This window comes from Sycon ciliatum, chromosome 8, assembly GCF_964019385.1.
Source record: "Sycon ciliatum chromosome 8, ocSycCili1.1, whole genome shotgun sequence".
NCBI classification, from domain to species: domain Eukaryota; kingdom Metazoa; phylum Porifera; class Calcarea; order Leucosolenida; family Sycettidae; genus Sycon; species Sycon ciliatum.
The window spans coordinates 10347023-10365344 of NC_088650.1; the positions used below are offsets into that span (position 1 = coordinate 10347023).

Genomic DNA, 18322 nt, shown 5'->3' on the forward strand with positions numbered 1-18322 from the left:
TCTCTCCCCCCACTGCTCCTACCTCCCACTTTCTTGCAAGCTTCATTTTTATTTAGCCTACCTTCGCCCAATATTTGATTATGCTGATACGTCTTGGGTTGGATTATCCTCTTCCGCTGCTGCAAAGCTTGAAATACACCACAAGAAAATCCTTAAAATCCTCCTCCGTCAACCCCACATGCTCTCATCATCCGCCCTTTATAAAATCGCTCACACAACCCCGTTATCACATGGACGCAGTACACACCTGGCTTCTCTTGTCCATTCTATTAAGCTTGAGTTGTGCCCACCTCATCTCATGTGTTTTAATTGGTTCTCTTCTCTAAGAACTAGAAACTCGCTCTTACTCCCTAAGTGTAACTCATCCACTCTTTTGCGCTTCCCTCTCTTTATTGCTTATTCTGTTTGGCTCACTCTACCCAGAGAAGTTAAGGATCTGACCTCACTCCGCCTGTTTAAGATTCGTGCCGCCCCTTATTTACTACGACATAAATAGCTCATTATCCACATGTCCTTTGCGTCTCTGTGTTTTTCACTGCTTTTTTTGACATTATCTTTCTTTACTGAGTTGTTGTTGCTGTTCATTTTGCTACTCTTTCTTTTTCCCTCCCCTTACCTTTATTTATCGCCGTGGTTGGCAATCACCCACTCTCTTAACATTGGCCGGTGTTGCCACCGAGTCTTGAGATGTTGTAATAAATATATAAATATATATCCACTAACACCACTAGGTACTAAGCAATTAGCTCATGCGATAACATTGCACGACACTGACCGACGGTACTGACGTTCTACAACTAACTGGCTAACAGGTCTAGCACATCTTGGATGCGCACTACACCAGCCTTCCAACTTGGATGGTTCTAAGTTCCATGTATATGATAACATATGAGGAGAAGGTGATTGTGTTAGTAACTGGTGGTGTTCGTGGATATTCTAGCATAGCTTGCAGTTCCATGGTCCTTTTTCTTTTCTATAAATTTATCCTTGGCTCACCATCCAAAAACAAGAACTGTTCAGTATGCTTCACCAACAAGGAATGAATCTGCCCCAGGCCTTGGTGCAGAAGGGCGAGTCGTCAGGCAAAGCTGTTGCGGCTCTTCGCTAGTCCTTTTCTCTATCCTCCAGCGACTACATCTGTCAACGAGGCACGATAACAGCTCTTCTTCATGACTCCAGTGGGCTATCCATGAGTCGTCCCCCTTCCAAGACCCCCATAACTACATGTACATGTATATCCGTAGAGCCAAAGCCACCTTCCAGGCAGCTCTTTCAGGAGACATGTGCTGCTGCTCAGCCTGGTATGATGGTATCCCAGATCCCGCTGCCCATTGATGGTGTGCTACAACCTCTCCATCCGATGGCCTTCACAGCTTTAAGGTCCAGTGCTTTTGCTTCAGCTTGACAGATATAGTCGCTGGAGGATAGAGAAAAGGACGAGTGAAGAGCTGCATCAGCTTTGCCTGACGACTCACCCTTCTGCACCTACATGTAGGGCAGATTCATTCCTTGTTTGTGAAGCATACTGAACAGTTCTTATTTCGTACGTCTGTGTGCCAGTGTCAAGCTCTGCTCCTGGTGACCACATAGCAATTCCCCACTGATAAGTAACTGCGATACTACCTCTACATACAATGTAATAATGATACCAAATACATGTACAATGTATATTGTACATGTACAAATCACACCAGTATTAAATAATTCACTTTCGATGACATTTATAATATTTTGAAGGCAGTTTTGGGAACTTCTATCTTCACTTATGACTTTGACAGCCATTTATTATCTATTTGACCCATATTGCATGTCTCTTGAGCTAAAAAGAGGCAATTTACATGTACATGTACGTTGCTATGGTAACCATGGCAATTTTAGTAAATAGGCCATAACTCTTGAAAGGACAACTTTGGCACATTCTGGTTTTCAGGGATCAGTTACTGGTTGTTATGCCATTCCAAATCCGTCAAAAAATCCTTCCTGGACAAGGTGTCACACTAACTCCTTATTCCTTGGACTTTTGCTGACTTGGCTCCTAGACTAATACGGTATCTCTATCCGGACGAAGCGAGTGATCTATAATGCCTGCGTGTTGTCCGTCCTCCTCTATGGCTCTGAATCCTGGCCTGTGCTGCGCCGCGATGAAGATCTTCTTGGACCGTTTCCACCGCCAATGCATCCGTGCTATCCTTGGCGTATCGCGCATGAACCAGGAAACGGACCACATCACCAACAGCGACCTGCGTGTGCGCTGGGGTAATAGTGATTTGCTTTCTCACATCCTGCATCGCCGGCGAATGCAGTGGCTTGGCCATGTTGCCCGCATGCCGGATGACCGCCTTCCGAAGCAGCTTCTGTTTGGTTGGCTGCCGCAGACTAGGCCAGCACATGGACCACGTCTCAGGTGGAGGGACCGCGTTCGCTCGGATCTTACTCTACTCCATGTACCAGAGTTGTACAAGTCCGCACAAGAGCGACAAGAGTGGCGCAGCATCTATCTGCCCAGTGTGGACCGTCCTGTACCGGAGCCGGCTGCTCACTGTAACACCTGCAACAGAACATTCACCAAACAGTCGGGTCTTACACGGCACAAGTGCCTTGCTGAGCGTCGGCTTCCGGTTGAGCTTCAGCGTGGTGCACGGCATTGCAGCACCTGCCGGCGGTGGTTTAAAAGTGCGGGGGGGGGCGGCTGTTCACCGTTGTCAGCCATCACCATCTACAACAGTGGAGCCAACCGCTACTGCTCACGCCTCATCGCCTCCAGCCCAAGCATCTCTGCCAGGGGAGCCAACAGCTACTGCTCACGCCTCATCGCCTCCGGCTCAAGCATCTCTGCCCTCGGCGTCCCACCCCGGTACGCTGTCTCGACTGAGCGCTGCTGCGGTCATCACTGCAGTGTCTGTGGCCGCTGCTGCAAGTCGGCTTCAGGCTTCAGCCGCCACAACTGTCGGAGAGGCGGGTGCAGGCCTGAAATGGAACTGTACCTGTAACTATCACACCTAACTGTGCATGTGTGTCGACCTTCATGCAATATCTTGTTCTCTTGTCATGATGAATGTAACACTGTTGTTCCAGCTAGTTCCGCTAGTGTTGTCCGTGCTAGCGCTTTGTTCTCCTGGCGCCCGCGGCCCGATCATGTATCAAGGCAGCGCAGTACATGCATGCAGTGATTGTGGTGTCGCGCGTGTGGAGCTGGTGCGTGACACGTGCTGGTCATTTTGATACTCCGCCATATTTTCTCCTTTGGACTTGGTCCTTCGTTTGGGACCGGGTCTTCCTTCTTCTTTCTTCTTGGCACTCGACTTTAGTTTTAGTTTTGTTGCTCTCCCAAAATACAATGTGAACCATTACTCTCTGGCTCTCTGGCTTGTCGCGTGTGTCCGTCGGAGGGAGTGATTAGTTTACAACGTAGTTTTAGTTTTGTTGCTCTCCCAAAATACAATGAGAACCATTACTCTCTGGCTCTCTGGCTTGTCGCGTGTGTCCGTCGGAGTGAGTGATTAGTTTACAGGCCTTTTGATCGTGGCCACTTTTCAACATGAGTGCGGGTGTGGGAGACGTTTCCATTGGCTCCGCGGCATCCGGCGACATGTCTGCACGGCGACATGTCTGCACGGCGTCATGACTGCGCGCTCTCCTCTCCTCCCCCGCATCGGGGTGGCATAGCCAGTTACTGGCAGATGTACACAAGGTCAAGGTGTTGTGTGTGTGTGTGTGTGTGGTGTGTGTGTGTGCGTGTGTGCGTGGGTGTTTTTCTTCTATGTGTGTTTGTTTGTGTGTGTGGTTGTGTGTGTGTGTGTGTGTGTGTGTGTGTGTGTGTGTGTGTGTGTGTGTGTGTGTGTGTGTGTGAGTGTGTGGTGTGTGTGTGGTGTGTGTGTGCGTGTGTGTCTTGTGTGTGTGTTTGTTTGTGTGTGTGTGGTTGTGTGTGGTTGTGTGTGGTTGTGTGTGGTTGTGTGTGTGTGTGCGTGTGTAAAAAAGACCAAAAATAGGGATTCACTGGCCAGAAAAAGTCACTTCAAATAGCTGTTTGGTGTAGACCAGGCTGAATAGTGACGGTCAATTCTTCAGCCTTGCAAGCTGTTGAATTGTGCAATCCCAGCACAAGTTGCTATGGCTTCTGCCGTAGCATTGCTATCATCGCCTCCGGCGATGGGTGTCAAAGGTCAAAGGTATGTGTGTGTGTGTGTGTGTGTGTGTGTGTGTGTGTGTGTGTGTGTGTGTGTGTGTGTGTGTGTGTGTGTGTGTGTGTGTGAGTGTGTGAGTGTGTGAGTGTGTGTGTGTATGTGTGTGTGTGTGTGTGTGTGTGTGTGTGTGTGTGTGTGTGTGTGTGTGTGTGTGTGTGTGTGTGTGTGTGTGTGTGTGTGTGTGTGTGTGTGTGTGTGTGAATGTGTGTGTGTGTGAATGTGTGTGTGTGTGAATGTGTGTGTGTGAATGTGTGTGTGTGTGTATGTGTGTGTGTGTGTGTGTGTGTGTGTGTGTGTGTGTGTGTGTGTGTGTGTGTGTGTGTGTGTGTGTGTGTGTGTGTGTGTGTGTGTGTGTGTGTGTGTGTGTGTGGAACGCGAGAGATAGTAGGGACCTTTCGCATTTGCTACGAATCGAATGCGAAACGAAAGTTTGATTCGGCTCGTAATCGTTTCGTTGAAAACAGATTCAGGTTTCGCAAGTCGTCATGCAAATGTGCATGGCAACTACGAATACGGCCGGTAGCTTGGCGTACGGGTGTTTACACGCACATGTTCATGGATCATGGAATCAAGAGAAAAATGCGTACCTGGCGAAACATGTGTACCTGGCCTAATAAATGTGTACCTGACGGATTCGGAGCACTTTTTACCAGGCGTGGGCCATCCCCTGGACTATCAAAATGGGTGCCTTATTATTTTTGTTTTTTCTTTTTCTCTCTGTTTATTCTTTTTGCCAGGCGTGGGCCATCCCTTGGACTATCAAAATGGGTGCCTTATTATTTTTCTGAGTGCAAAAACAGCACTGCACGAGCACGCCACGAGTGAAGAGGCTTCCATTCGTGAAAACCATCTCTGCGTAGGGACTCTGACGAATCCTCGAACCCAGGTTACGAATCAGCATTCGTTTCGTGCCCGTACATGGGGTGCGAAAGGTCCCTAATTTCACGCAGCAACCACTGGATAAACAGCTCACAGCCTCAGACTGAAAGCCCCAAGTCCAAATTGCTACCCACCTGAATGTGAAATGAATCTGACTACATGTACTGGTGGGAATGAGAGGAGACCATACATTTAGAGCTAAACTACGAACTGGCAGTGGCAAGGGGATTTGTTCACGTTCGAGAACAAACCATATGTACCTGATCTCAGCTGTTACAATCTCCAGACGGTCTGGACCTGTCAAGTACATGACTTGAAAACGCAGCATTTTCCGGGTGAAAGCTTAGCTCTGACGATGAGATGAGTATACTGAAATTAGTAGTGCGTGTACAAGTCCTTGATCCGAATGCTTCTCGCATGGTGTTGTGTTGTTGTTGAATATTATTTTAAAGTCGCAACACAAACAGGCGATGGCGCCTCCTTTTATACATGTGAGCGACATGACAAATTTTTAAGAGTAATTGTGATTGGGAGGGGAGGAGAAAAAGTCACTAGTGAACGAAGTCACCGAAGGTAACCGAATATGTTACAGATAGAGCTGCGGGAAAAAGAACCCTGTTGAAACATGTAGGTTTACAGTGGTTCAGCCCTACACCTGCCAAAAGAGGGACAGGGGTACTCAATCACCTTATAATGGTAATAAACAACGTTCTCATGAGCCCAAATGAAACATAAATTACATAATGGTCGATCACTTACTCGCATGTACCTGGTTGACACTGGCAAGCCCGATCATACCAAGTATGGCCACCTGAATCTGAAAGAGTGAAGAAGGGATGTACACAGTCGGAAATACAACAAAAAAACTTTGATTCATTGCAAAGCTAACTCAGAGTATGTGGCGAAAGACTTCTCCAAGTATTATACGCTATTCCAATTAACCATTACCTGCATTATGATCGGTCAGCCATCTGAAGAATAATTTACTCCAGGAGGAGGGGTTGCTGAGTCGGACAAGTTGGGAAATTAGAGTCCAGACTACCCCAGATCAGTGTATTTTGATTTGGTGTATTAAATATGTGGATTCACGGGGGTACGTACAACACGTTGAGTCACACGGGGTTGTAGGCTTGGACTAAAAGTGGTAAGGTCAATACGGTATTGACCGCACCTTGTCCGACGCCCCTGCTAGTAATAGCACCGTTGAAAAATGTACAGCTTGATGGATTCGCGGCCGCATCACCAGACGTGTCGAGGAACACATCAAGCAAAGACGCTCGCATCGGCGGGTCACCACTTCGCCCATAATATGATATCCTAGTGTGGAATGGTTGGTGGTGGTGGTTGTGTTTTTTGGAATTCGCAAACCGAACGGACTGGACATGTCCAATGACAAGGAAGCGAATGAAGTCCAAGTAACCCAGGAATGGGGACACAGATGAAAAGAAAATATGGGAACAGAAGGCTCTCAGCAAAGGAAGAAGAGAAAAGAAGGAAAGAAGAAGAATAAAGGAGAAAAAGAAGAAAAATCGTGGTCACGGCGAGAAGAAAGCTTTTAGCAAAAAGAGAAAGGAAAGGATAAAGGAGAAAATGGGGAGACACATCGTTGTCACGGCCAAAGCCGGAGTAGTGGCAGGACACAGTAGACATAACAACAACAGGAACAAGCACGAATGAAGCATGGGCCATGCCGGCCCAGATGCGGGAGACACCGACAGGAAGAGAGAAGGGAAGAGAAGAGAGAGAAATCGAAGCATTGCACGTCTACACCCACACATCCACACACCCACACATCCACACACCCACACATCCACACACCCACACATCCAAACATCCAAACATCCACACACACTGTACTGTATTGACAGCTACCCTAACGGGTCACGCCGCCCTCCACCCAAGCATGGGTATGATGAGGGGCAGTGGCAAAAAAAACAAAAAAAAACAGCAAGCAGAGAGAGATAGCAGGAGGAAGACAGCGATAGTAGTACATCTGGTGTGCGACGTATAGAAAAGAGAGATGACAAGAGATACGCACAAAAAGGAAACAATAATTACCGGTATTTGAACCTGTATTATCGCACTTCCGAAATAATCAACCAGGTGATGGAGTGTGGGCACCCGAAGTCCCACCTGGACTCCACTGGAAGAACATTCCACGCAGGGATATCAGCGATAGGACAAGCGTTGAAAACAGCCATGAGGACACATCGTCTAGAAGTCCACCACGCTCGAACTGAAATTGCAGGATCAAACAATTTCCCACTCGTCGTCAGGCAGCATAACTCTTCTCCCTGCAGCACCATCCATCTCCAGCAACCCTCTCCACTCACAGCTCATGCCTCTGCCACCACTGTACTCCGAGCTTCGCAGTTTGAAACCATTCGGGGGTCAGCCACACCACCGCGAATGGAGAGACGAGGACGACAACGGTCGTGACAGAAAAGACACTGCCCTGGCGACCGCGTCGCGGAACCCTCGCCCCAGCAAATTCAGAAACACGCCAGGGGCGACTCTGGTGGACCCAGAGCCACCCCGTGGCCTAAGACTAGTAAGAGGAACGACTGAAAACTCAGATAAAACGGAGCTACAAAAAGTGCAACCGTCCCTTTCAAGCACACACACACACACACACACACACACACACACATACATGTACATATCCACACCTACACACCCACGTACACACATACACAGACACATACTCCCCTCCCCCACACACACACATGCGCGCATACACACACACACACACACAAACAAACACACACACACACACACAAACACACACACACATGTACATTGACAGCCACACATACAATAATAATTGCTTTGCAATGTTCTCAGTTCATCGAAGAAACGGGACTGCTGCAGCACGGAACTGACGAGGAAAGGAGATGGAGCGAATACTGCTAGGCAGGTTGTTCCAGCATAGCGCACCGTGGAAGGCGAATGTCCCCTTTCCAGAGTTGCTGTGGGCGGGTGGCAGGCAGAGACCCATGCCGGAGTCCAGGCGCGTGGACCGGCCACAAGCTGGCAGCAAGAGAACCGAATCCAGACGTCGCAAGTGAGCCAGGGAAGAGGGGATGTGTCTCTAAACCACACGGCCCTGTAACAGACCTATAACCCCATCGACTGGCCAGTTAGCTTTAATTTGGCTGTTGTATTTGACTCGCAATTGTCCTGGAGTTCTCACGTAGATTTTGTATGCAACAAAGTTAGCAAATCTGTAGGTTGCCTGATGTCTCACTGCTCCCACTTGTCCCCCGAATGTATTCGTCTCTTTTATAAATGCTACCTTCTTCCTATCTTTCTGTATGGCGCCACTGCTTGGCATTCCCAGCTTAGTAAATCTGCTGTACAGGCACTAGAAATACATCATAAACGTATGTTGAAAATTATTTTTCGTAAACCCTCTCTATTCCCCACTACTGATCTATATAGTTTGGCCTCCACCAGCCCCATCTCTATCCTGTCGCAGAGACGGTCATGCGTTCTGGTCCATCGTATTTTAAACTGAACTTTGTCCCCGAACATCTCAGCAAGTGTAATTGGTTTACTTTCGCACGGGACACTCGCAATGGCATAGTACTTCCCAGAGCTTTGTCAACTATGTTTACCAAATCTCCTATCTTTTCTGCATATTCGTATTGGCTCATGCTGCCTATGGAAATGAAGATAATATACAATATTAGACAGTTCATAGACCATGTTGCAGCAGGCATAGTGGGATGGTCTAAGACCATGATTGAGAAACAGAGGGTACCAGGTTCAAGTCCTGCTTGGAAGCGGAAGGAATTTTTCCAGCCGTGCTGCGACCCACAGTTAATTGGGAACTCGTGGCCTGGCACGAGGGTAACATGGATGCAGCTAATGGGATTTCGGTCTTTGACCACTTGGTGGTGGGCCTGATCTACTCACCTCCCACCGTTTAGGCGCTGCATCTGCGCCTTGATCCTATAGGCTGGTGGCGTTCCCACGGCGGATGCGGAAAACTCGGCTACCAGCCGAGTCTCACGCGAACCGTGAAAAATTAATTAATTTAATTAAGACCATGTTAAATGTCATGCCACGTTTTAGGCTCGCTCGCCTCTTTTGCTAGTTTATCTCGCCGCTCTCCACTATGGTCAACATAGTGATATTCCAACCCGCTGATGCATTCTTTTCTTCCGATTATCATATTCTTTCCTTCTTTCTTTCTTTTTCTTCTCTTGCCATGGCTGCCTTAGGGCCTGGTCAGACTGCGGCAAAATCGAAATAATCCTAGGATTATAATCCGAATCTCCATAGTAACTTGCCGCCAGAGCGGCAAAAGCGAGAGTTGACGCTCCAAAAAAAAGCAAGAACGGAACACGCTTTTCCGCTCCAAACAGGATTTGACGCTGATACGCCATTGACGCTGATAATCACTGATTTTTTCATCTCGATATCGAGGAGCTAATTGGCCACGGACAACAAAACTCATAAGGATGGTTGCAAGGATTGCACTGAAGGTGTTGGCGATCCCCAAGGTGAAGGAATTTGACGTCGTTCGTGGAGATTACCACTTGACGCTCGAAATGAAGTTTGAATTTTCACTCTCCCCACATGTGTAGTGTGATCGCGATTCAATTTCTCGACGCTGTTCTTTTTTCGTCAGGCAACCAAAATTTGCCGCAGTCTGACCAGGCCCTAACGCCCCCTCCTTTGCATTGGCTTCTGCCATTGGACGGTGAAATAAACTAAAATAAATAATATTTTTTTAGAAAGGAAAAGGACATACCTATGGCCATATGGGTACGAGTTAAGAGTAACTCTCCATCACTGTAACTGGATACTATATACAGTCAGAAAATGCAATAACTTCATTGTAGGCACAAAACTGAGAGAGTGCTGAGACACTCGACGTCCTGACACCGAGCTTCAACACATCTCCGTAGCGCTAACCGACAGCCTTCCAGCTTGGAAGGTTCAAGGTTATGGAAAGACCAAAGAGGGGAAGGCTTTACTTATCTTTGATATTTATGACCCACCCAAATTGGGTGGTGTGCTGCTTTGCTGCTTCGAATTGTAGTTAGACCGCTTTGTCAAAATTTGACAAAGCGGTCTAACTACAATTCGAAGCAGAGCCAGCGCACGCGAAAAGGGTGCCGCCACTGCTTAGGGCCTGGTCGAACATAGGCAAAAAAAGCATAGGGATGTTATAAATTTTTCAATTCTCCTTTTTTCTGGGAATAAACTGGGATTCGAACCCGCACTATCGCCCTACATGCATTCCCTCATACACTTCGCATTCATACTCATTCTTCCAAGTTGCTTCACGTTATGATCTTGCGTTTGAAAGCCCTATTTGAATATTGCGGCCAGCTGCATGTGGCCAGCTAGCTGTGTTTGATGGTACGGTACGGGACAGATACGGGATAGCGCCAGGCGTGACACAAACAAACAAACAAACACCAAATTCAAGCTGTGTGGACCCTGGCTAGGCTAGCGCCAGACGTTACTGAAGTAACGTCTTCTGCATAAAAAATAAATAATACCCCATGCAATGTACGCAGTCAAACTGCTTCTCAACAACAGACTGAACGAACAGCTTCACAACAACGTGTTACTATCCAAATGCATAACTTCGCAAAAATGGCATTTTTGGAAGTCCCATAATTCCTGGTAAAGAAAAAAGGACCAGGAAACTACAAGCTACGCTATAATGTCCACTAAGACATGAGCTAATTGTTTAGTATCTGGTTGTGTAAGTGGACATCATAGCGTAACTTGTAGTTTATTGGTCCTTTTTTCTTTACTTTTTTATTATTTTAAACCCGTCATGTGTGAGCCATGAATAAGGGGAGTGGTGGCGTGGTCTGGGATGCTCTGCCGACCTTGGGTCTCGGCTTCATCAGAGAGAGAGAGAGAGAGAGAGAGAGAGAGAGAGAGAGAGAGAGAGAGAGAGAGAGAGAGAGAGAGAGAGAGAGAGAGAGAGAGAGAGAGAGAGAGAGAGAGAGAGAGAGAGAGAGAGAGAGAGAGAGAGAGAGAGAGAGAGAGAGAGAGAGAGAGAGAGAGAGAGAGAGAGAGAGAGAGAGAGAGAGAGAGAGAGAGAGAGAGAGAGAGAGAGAGAGAGAGAGAGAGAGAGAGAGAGAGAGAGAGAGAAAGAAAGAGAGAGAGAGAAAGTTATAAATTTACCCTTGGCTCTCCATTCTCCCATGCTCCTCTACTGTATGTATGTATGTATGTATGTATGTATGTATGTATGTATGTATGTATGTATGTATGTATGGGGTCATTTTTAGTATTTCATTTATACACACCCTACAGAAGACATTGACGTCTTTGTATGAAGAACATTTCGGGCTATTATTTCGATTTATCACTTCCAGCTACCCTAAAGAAAAGGCCATTAAGAGAACATGTCTGAGAAAGCCAGAACATTTGTGCAAGGAGATCTCTCCAATTTCAGTCACATTTTGCAGGTAAGTTTCCTTTGGGATGTAGATCGACTGTGCAAAGCCCGCGCAAAAGGTTCTGAAAGGAACCTTGAAATTGGCATACCCCAAAAATGGTCGAAAAATCACATGATTTATGGGGCTACAAACGACCCCTCTTACGTGTGTGGACGGTGCTTGTGCTCCCTACTATATCAGGGTCTACAGGCATCCGAAGCACTGATTGTATCTGTATTATTTTGTACTCAATGTATGCAACACTATTATCTCCACATCACCATGTTTTTATTTTTGTTCATGTTTTTCACTCCATTGTCGTGAGTTTCCCTTGGGAACGGATACGAGAATAATAATAATAATTAAAAAGCTTACGTGGAGATAAAAATGTAATTAACGCAATACATAGAGTAAGCAAGCTGCGCACTCAGTACAAACACCATTAGCAAAACTTGTTTTCATGTAAAATTTAATATAGAAGCTTGTTCCTAAACGTTTTCGTCGCCATCTCATCAGAGGATTAGGATTACTGGCAAATCAACATTAGTTCTAAACTCAATACGCACAATGCAAGTAATAAGTAAAGTAATATGTAATAATAAGTAATATTTGGAAAGGAGTGGGAGAACTTCAAATTCAAAGGATCAGTCGGGGAAGTGACCTGCCTTTTCAGGCAGTTCACTTCCCCGACTGATCCTTTAATAAGTAATAATAAGTAATACGTAATACTCACAGCACGTGCCACACATACTGATGGCACTTGGGTCTTTTTCCCTCCCCCAGGGAACCAACCACGGTCAGTTTCTGGAAACTACCAGAGGTGAAAGAAAGTGATTAAATTTGGAAAGGATTGGGAGAACTTCAAATTCAAAGGATCAGTCGGGGAAGTGAAAAACTTGTCAGCGCCTTCTAGGTTCAGCCTGGTCCCATAGCTCAGTGGTTAGAGCATTGCTCATGACAAGCAGGGTCCCAGGTTCGAGTCCTGGTGGGTCTGGCGTTTTTTCACTCCAAAGGCAGCTCACAACACGTGCCACACATACTGATGGCACTTGGGTCTTTTTCCCTCCCCCAGGGGACCAACCACGGTCAGTTTCTGGAAACTACCAGATCACTTTCTTTCACCTCTGGTAGTTTCCAGAAATAAACATTTTTTTTCATTTTTCCACTCGACCATGCTGAAATACATGTACCGGTACGTCCAAACTCATCCCTGCGCAGGAAAACTCGCCCCTCCGCGACGTCTAGACAGCAATTTCTACTCCAACACCACTCCCAACGCTGCAGAACAAAGTGCATTGTTGACTTTGACAAGGAAAAACAGCGGTGATTACTTGTTACTGCAAATGACAGGCTTCTTCTTTCGCAAAACCAACATTTTTCCGTGCAAGAGTTGATGCAAAACTGAAGAACCTACTCAGGATGTATTTCTGTTGCGAAAAAACGCAGCAACGAGTTTCGTGTCACCTGTCAGAAATGGGATGAGCAACCCGAAAATAACTTATAACTAGCGTTCCGGGTGTAAGCGGCCGTCGTGGCTTCCTTTCGGGAACGGACACGATGAGAGAAGAGATGAAAAGAGAAGAAGTGTTTCTACCCTTCTAGCTGTAGTCAGCTTGTGGATTTAATGATGTAGAATAGCTGAGTTACGACGAACCCAAACTGACCCTTTTCTCATTTGAAACGCTCCCCACTTTGTGCATCCAGCACTTTGCCGGCAATTTGCCAAAACTCGCTCCTTTGTATAAACTTGCTCCTTTGTATAATTGTACTGAAGTACGTGGATGACACATTAGCTATATACTATGTTTTGTCCTTTTCGGAGGAAGTTTTCCTCGTTTCTTTTTGTTCTTTGTTTTTGTAGGGGGGCGCAGCGCCCCCCTACTCCGTTTCTGCGCCCCCCTGTGAAAAAGTGCCGCCCCCCCCTACTCATTTTCCGATTTTTGTGTTTTTTCACGCCATTCAACGAAAATACAGTCGATAGTCACTACTAGAGGGTTCATAAAGGCACATTTGTGAGGGGTGAAGTCGGCATTCACTCTGTATGTTACATTTTGCATGGCAAGACAATTTTTGGACAATGGAAAAAATGGGTCATGGGGTAACTTTTTCCCATGCCCGCCCCCCCCCCCCTACTATATTGACCTCTCTAGAACCCTGTTCTCCACCTGTTTTCCAGTAGTGCTGTGTCAATAGTAAAAAAAAAACACTAAAAAAAACTGTATATTTTGAAAAGCACGGCTGTACACTTACCAAACTAGACCATGCCATTGCAGCTGCACCAGGTAGTACCAGGACAGATTCAGCTATGGATGTTTGCTGGGGCTCCTGTCAATTGTACTGCTCAAGCCTAGGGACAACACACATGTGGGAGGTGGAGACAGATTCTGGAGAGATATTAATTTTATCTAGTAACGTTCGGGAATGAATCCATACATCCTGTACACACATCCTGATGATGGGCCTTGCCCGAAAATTTGAGCTAATGTATATCAATTGCAGTGTAGCCTAGAGACCGTTAGAGAGAGTGTGTACAAGGTGTGTGTACAGGATGTATGGACGTTCGGGAATGGTTTGGAAAAATAATTTTTCATTGCTATCAGGTTCGGACTCATTTTCTCTGAGCTTCTCATAATTTTCCATTGGAAGCCTCAACAGTGAACACAACCGATCCGATAACAGGGTTGAGGGGTGGGTTGAGAAAAATAATAATGCTAAAGTCAAGATATGTGAGGAATTAGTTGGATAAAGGTGCTGCGCTGATGAGTTCACAAAGGACAAACAGTTCTGCCTGCAGTTTGAGCAGTTATTCATCTAGATATGCGGTGGTCTTACCGCTTTGTTGTGGAGACGAGTATCTTGCCACGCTTCAGGGAGGATTAGAATACGGCGATCTGATCTGGTCGTCCGCGTGGAAACTCGCACCGAGAGTAGCAGCAGCACAGCGTCTTGTTGAGTCACAATCCGATGTGAGGCAGGTCCGGGTATGGGGATTTCAGTTGTCCTCTTCCCCTGATTATTAGTAGGGCTGTGTTTTCTAGTATATAACAAAATAGATCGTCTACCACGACCAACGGGTAGTACCTCTTGTACGGGAAAAATAATTCTACATGTACATTTCTGTAGTACTTAAATTACCACCTCCGTACCGTCGCAATCAGAGCAGTGTGGGGGGGGGGGGGGCAAGCTCAGCAGGTAAGAACAATGCATATGTGAATCAACAGCATCAGTAAAACAAAGAAACAAAGAAAGAGTCTGTTCAGATTCTTTCTTTGTTTTACTGATGCTGATGATTCACATATGCATTGTTCTTATCTGCTGAGCTTGCCCCCCCCCCCCCCCCCCCCACTGCTCTGATTGCGACGGTACGGAGGTGGTAATTTAATGTAGAATTATTTTTCCCGTACAAGAGGTATTACCCGTTGGTCGTGGTAGACGATCTATTTTTACATGTAGTATTATCACCTTTTTTGTTTCGCTCTTTTTCGCCTTCTATCACTTTTATTTGTCCATATAAGATTAGTTCAAGTAGTTCCCATTCCATTGTAACGTAGATTCACTGATGATTGTAACAAGAACACAGTTCTGAACGAATCCTCGCTTTCCCTTCCTTGTGTGCCTTGCGATAATCGTACAACATTTTACACATACCGTAAAATCCCGCCAGAGCGCCCCTACCTCCTCGACGCTTCAGGTGTGGAGGGGCGGATGGGCGAGTCTACTTGCCGCATTCAGTGCTACCAAGAGTACATTATAGCAATAAAAACTGCTTTATGGCAGTTTTCTAAAAAAGGTTATTGTGTTCTAGTCCATGGACCCCGTCTAAAAAGTAAGAAATTACCGAAATGTGATAGCTGAAAATTAAAATTTCACACAAAACCTCACAATAATCACAACACTTGAAATGCTGCTTTCAACTTTAACTTGTACTGCACCAACAATTGGCAACATGCATGCATAGGAGAAAGGATCACGAGGGGAAAAGGTCTTCTACATGTAGCTTTTAATTCTGTGTGTGATTATTGTGAGGTTTTGTGTGAAATTTTAATTTTCAGCTATCACATTTCGGTAATTTCTTACTTTTTAGACGGGGTCCATGGACTAGAACACAATAACCTTTTTTAGAAAACTGCCATAAAGCAGTTTTTATTGCTATAATTTCTTTTGTTTTTTCTGTCACCAATCAATGGAATGCCCTACATCAAGAGTATATGTACTCTTGCCTACATGTATATCAATATGTAAATGATGGCCTTCACATCATATCAAGAGGTTTTTGTACTCTTGATCATATCAATACCGTATTATACACATTGATATGCAAGCCTTTTCTTGCAGAAAATGGCATTAGCATAATGCATGCTCTGTGGGGGAACATGTGAGTAGTGGTGGTTATACTTTTTTAGACGCAGGTCATTCTGTGCATGTTGCTGTTGCAGAATTTCATGACTCTGTCATAAATTTGTCTTGCCTTTCAGATATTTCAGATTTCCCCACCCTCTATCAGATTTATTTGAGAAATGTAGCCATGCGCCAGGTGCGTGTCGCAGATGTTTTGTTGATTCTGTGTTTATAATGGTTTATAATCATGGGTTATCGTGATAAGGTCATCCAGCATCATATTGCACTGAAATCGTTATCCTGTTGATGTCAATACAACTTTTGGAAGTAGTTCAATGACTTCAAACTGTTAGTCCCCGATTTTCTGAAACAACACAGCAAAGGAGGAACAATAAACATGTATTAAAATGTAAACAAATACATTGTTGAGTCCGACACCTCGTTCCAACAACTACACTGATCCTGAGGATAAAAGGGTCAAGGGTTGGAGGTACTGATACTGAGAGATAAACAAGGCACTCCATGATAATAAAAGCTTACACATCTTTTGGTGAGTATGAATGATATCCAGTTGAACCTCTTTAGGACGAACACCAAGGGACCAATGGTATTTATGCTGTGAGTTTGTCTTAACCTATTTTATAACCAGTGAATAAAATTATTTCTCCAATAGACACACGAATAGATTTCTTCTACGGCGAAAGATTCTAAGCCACACCGACTCATTGACTCGTCTCGTATGAAACAAAAGAGTCACTAGAGAGGTTCTGCAAAACGAAAATGCGTACAAACTTTCGCTCTACATCATGAAGTGCGAAACTTCGCACGAACTTTCGCAACTGTGGAAGCGACACTTGCAGGGAACGCGAAATGAACTGTCGTAGGAAATTTCGTGAGATCGGGTCATGGCGTACGTGCACTTGGCCCGCACAAACTATGAAAATGTGCAGAACGCAAAGTTCGTGCAAAAATTCGTACACACTTTCGCAAGGACTGTGGCGAGACTTCGTTCGAATTTTCGTTTTGCAGAACCTCTCTACTGAACCTTTCTTTAGCAACATGACGGCAACTGAAACAGCAACATAGAAAGTACGATACATGTACTGCAAATTCTTGCAAGTACTACAGGTACTACAAACAGATTGCAGATCGTAATTCTTGCTTTGGCGGCACGAAACTTTATTTGGGGCAGTGCAATCTCGGCGGTACTCACAAATCAAACAGCCCAGACTCGAGTAAACAAATCCAATCCTACAAGTGCGAGATTTTCATGAGACGAGACTGCACCCATTGGCTTGTTTCGTATGAAGCAAACAAGTTACTGAACCTCTCCACAATGGAGATTTTCCCTGATATGCGAATTTATTTGGCAAACTCGGTCAATGAGTCCTTGAACCTTTCCCTCCAGATTGGGAAATGCCAACGATAGTATGCCACTGACCAGTGCCTTACTTTTAACGTACTAATGTGCAATGAATATGAGTATTTCGACAACACATCTAACATAAGCCTTACCGTCAAGAAGGTGAACTCGCGTTCTTCGCACACTGTAGGCAAGGGCAAAGAGATGAAAATCGATCTAAATCCGAATAAAATCAGCACACGTTTCCGTAAATGAAAGGGTGAGCATAAGCAAATGAATCGAAGGAAACTGGTCAACTCAGAGATCACCTGTCATTGAGTATTCCGTAAAAGGAGGCCTCGGCAGCGGAAAAGCTAAATTTAGAAAGGAGATCCTGTCAGCTTTTCCATTATTTATTGCATTCCGCCCAAAATCAGCACACTTTTCGTAAATGAAAAAGTCAACACAAGCAAATGAATCAAAGGGAACTGGTCAACTCACCTGTCATTGAGTAATATTCCGCGAAAGGAGGTCTCAGCAGCGCCGAAACGAAATAAGTCAGGCAAGGAGACGAAATATCCGAAACAGCTCATGCAAGAAGCAGTTCCAAAGAAGGAAGTTCCTCGTGCATGCACATCCGAAAAGGCAACAACAAAAAGTCTACAATGCACACGCATGCGGCCAGCCGGCCGCGCGATGGTACGAGGAGCCATGGAGTAGCTCCCTGGTCCAGGACCAGGTACCGAGCATCTTACGTAGAAACTTACGTAGCTACGTAGACAACGTGTCTGAATAGCGGTGTCGTTAGGTAGCGCCATGTGAACACAATACAGTCAGACCTCGCTTATCCGGTCCTCTTTTATCCGGATCCCTCGCCATCCGGAAGAAAATAGCTGGTTACAGATTTACAGCATCCATGGTGCATCCAACATAACCAGTGTTCGGTTATCCGGTTCCCTCGCCTATCCGGATATTTTTGTGGAAAACAGATGTGTGCGGTTATGCGAGGTCTGACTGTAATAGAAAAGCTGACAGGATCGCTTTTCGAAATAACCCCACGTGGGGGTTATGTACTCTTGGTGCTACCAAGAGTACATTATAGCAATAAAAACTGCTTTATGGCAGTTTTCTAAAAAAAGTTATTGTGTCCATGGACCCCGTCTAAA

General features: G+C 45.5%; 1 protein-coding gene across 1 annotated transcript in view; it reads right to left on the reverse strand.

The window, feature by feature from the left end:
* Positions 1–14450, reverse strand: part of LOC135823547 (uncharacterized) — a 36588-nt gene extending 22138 nt beyond the window's left edge. Inside the window, exons 1-3 of the mRNA XM_065336389.1 lie at positions 14309–14450; positions 13727–13823; positions 5823–5880 (exon numbers count right to left, since the gene is read on the reverse strand). Coding sequence (XP_065192461.1) covers positions 5823–5880; positions 13727–13744 — 76 coding nt within the window. The 5' untranslated portion in view covers positions 13745–13823; positions 14309–14450. The remainder of the gene's footprint in view (positions 1–5822; positions 5881–13726; positions 13824–14308) is intronic.
* Positions 14451–18322: the final 3872 nt, after the last annotated feature.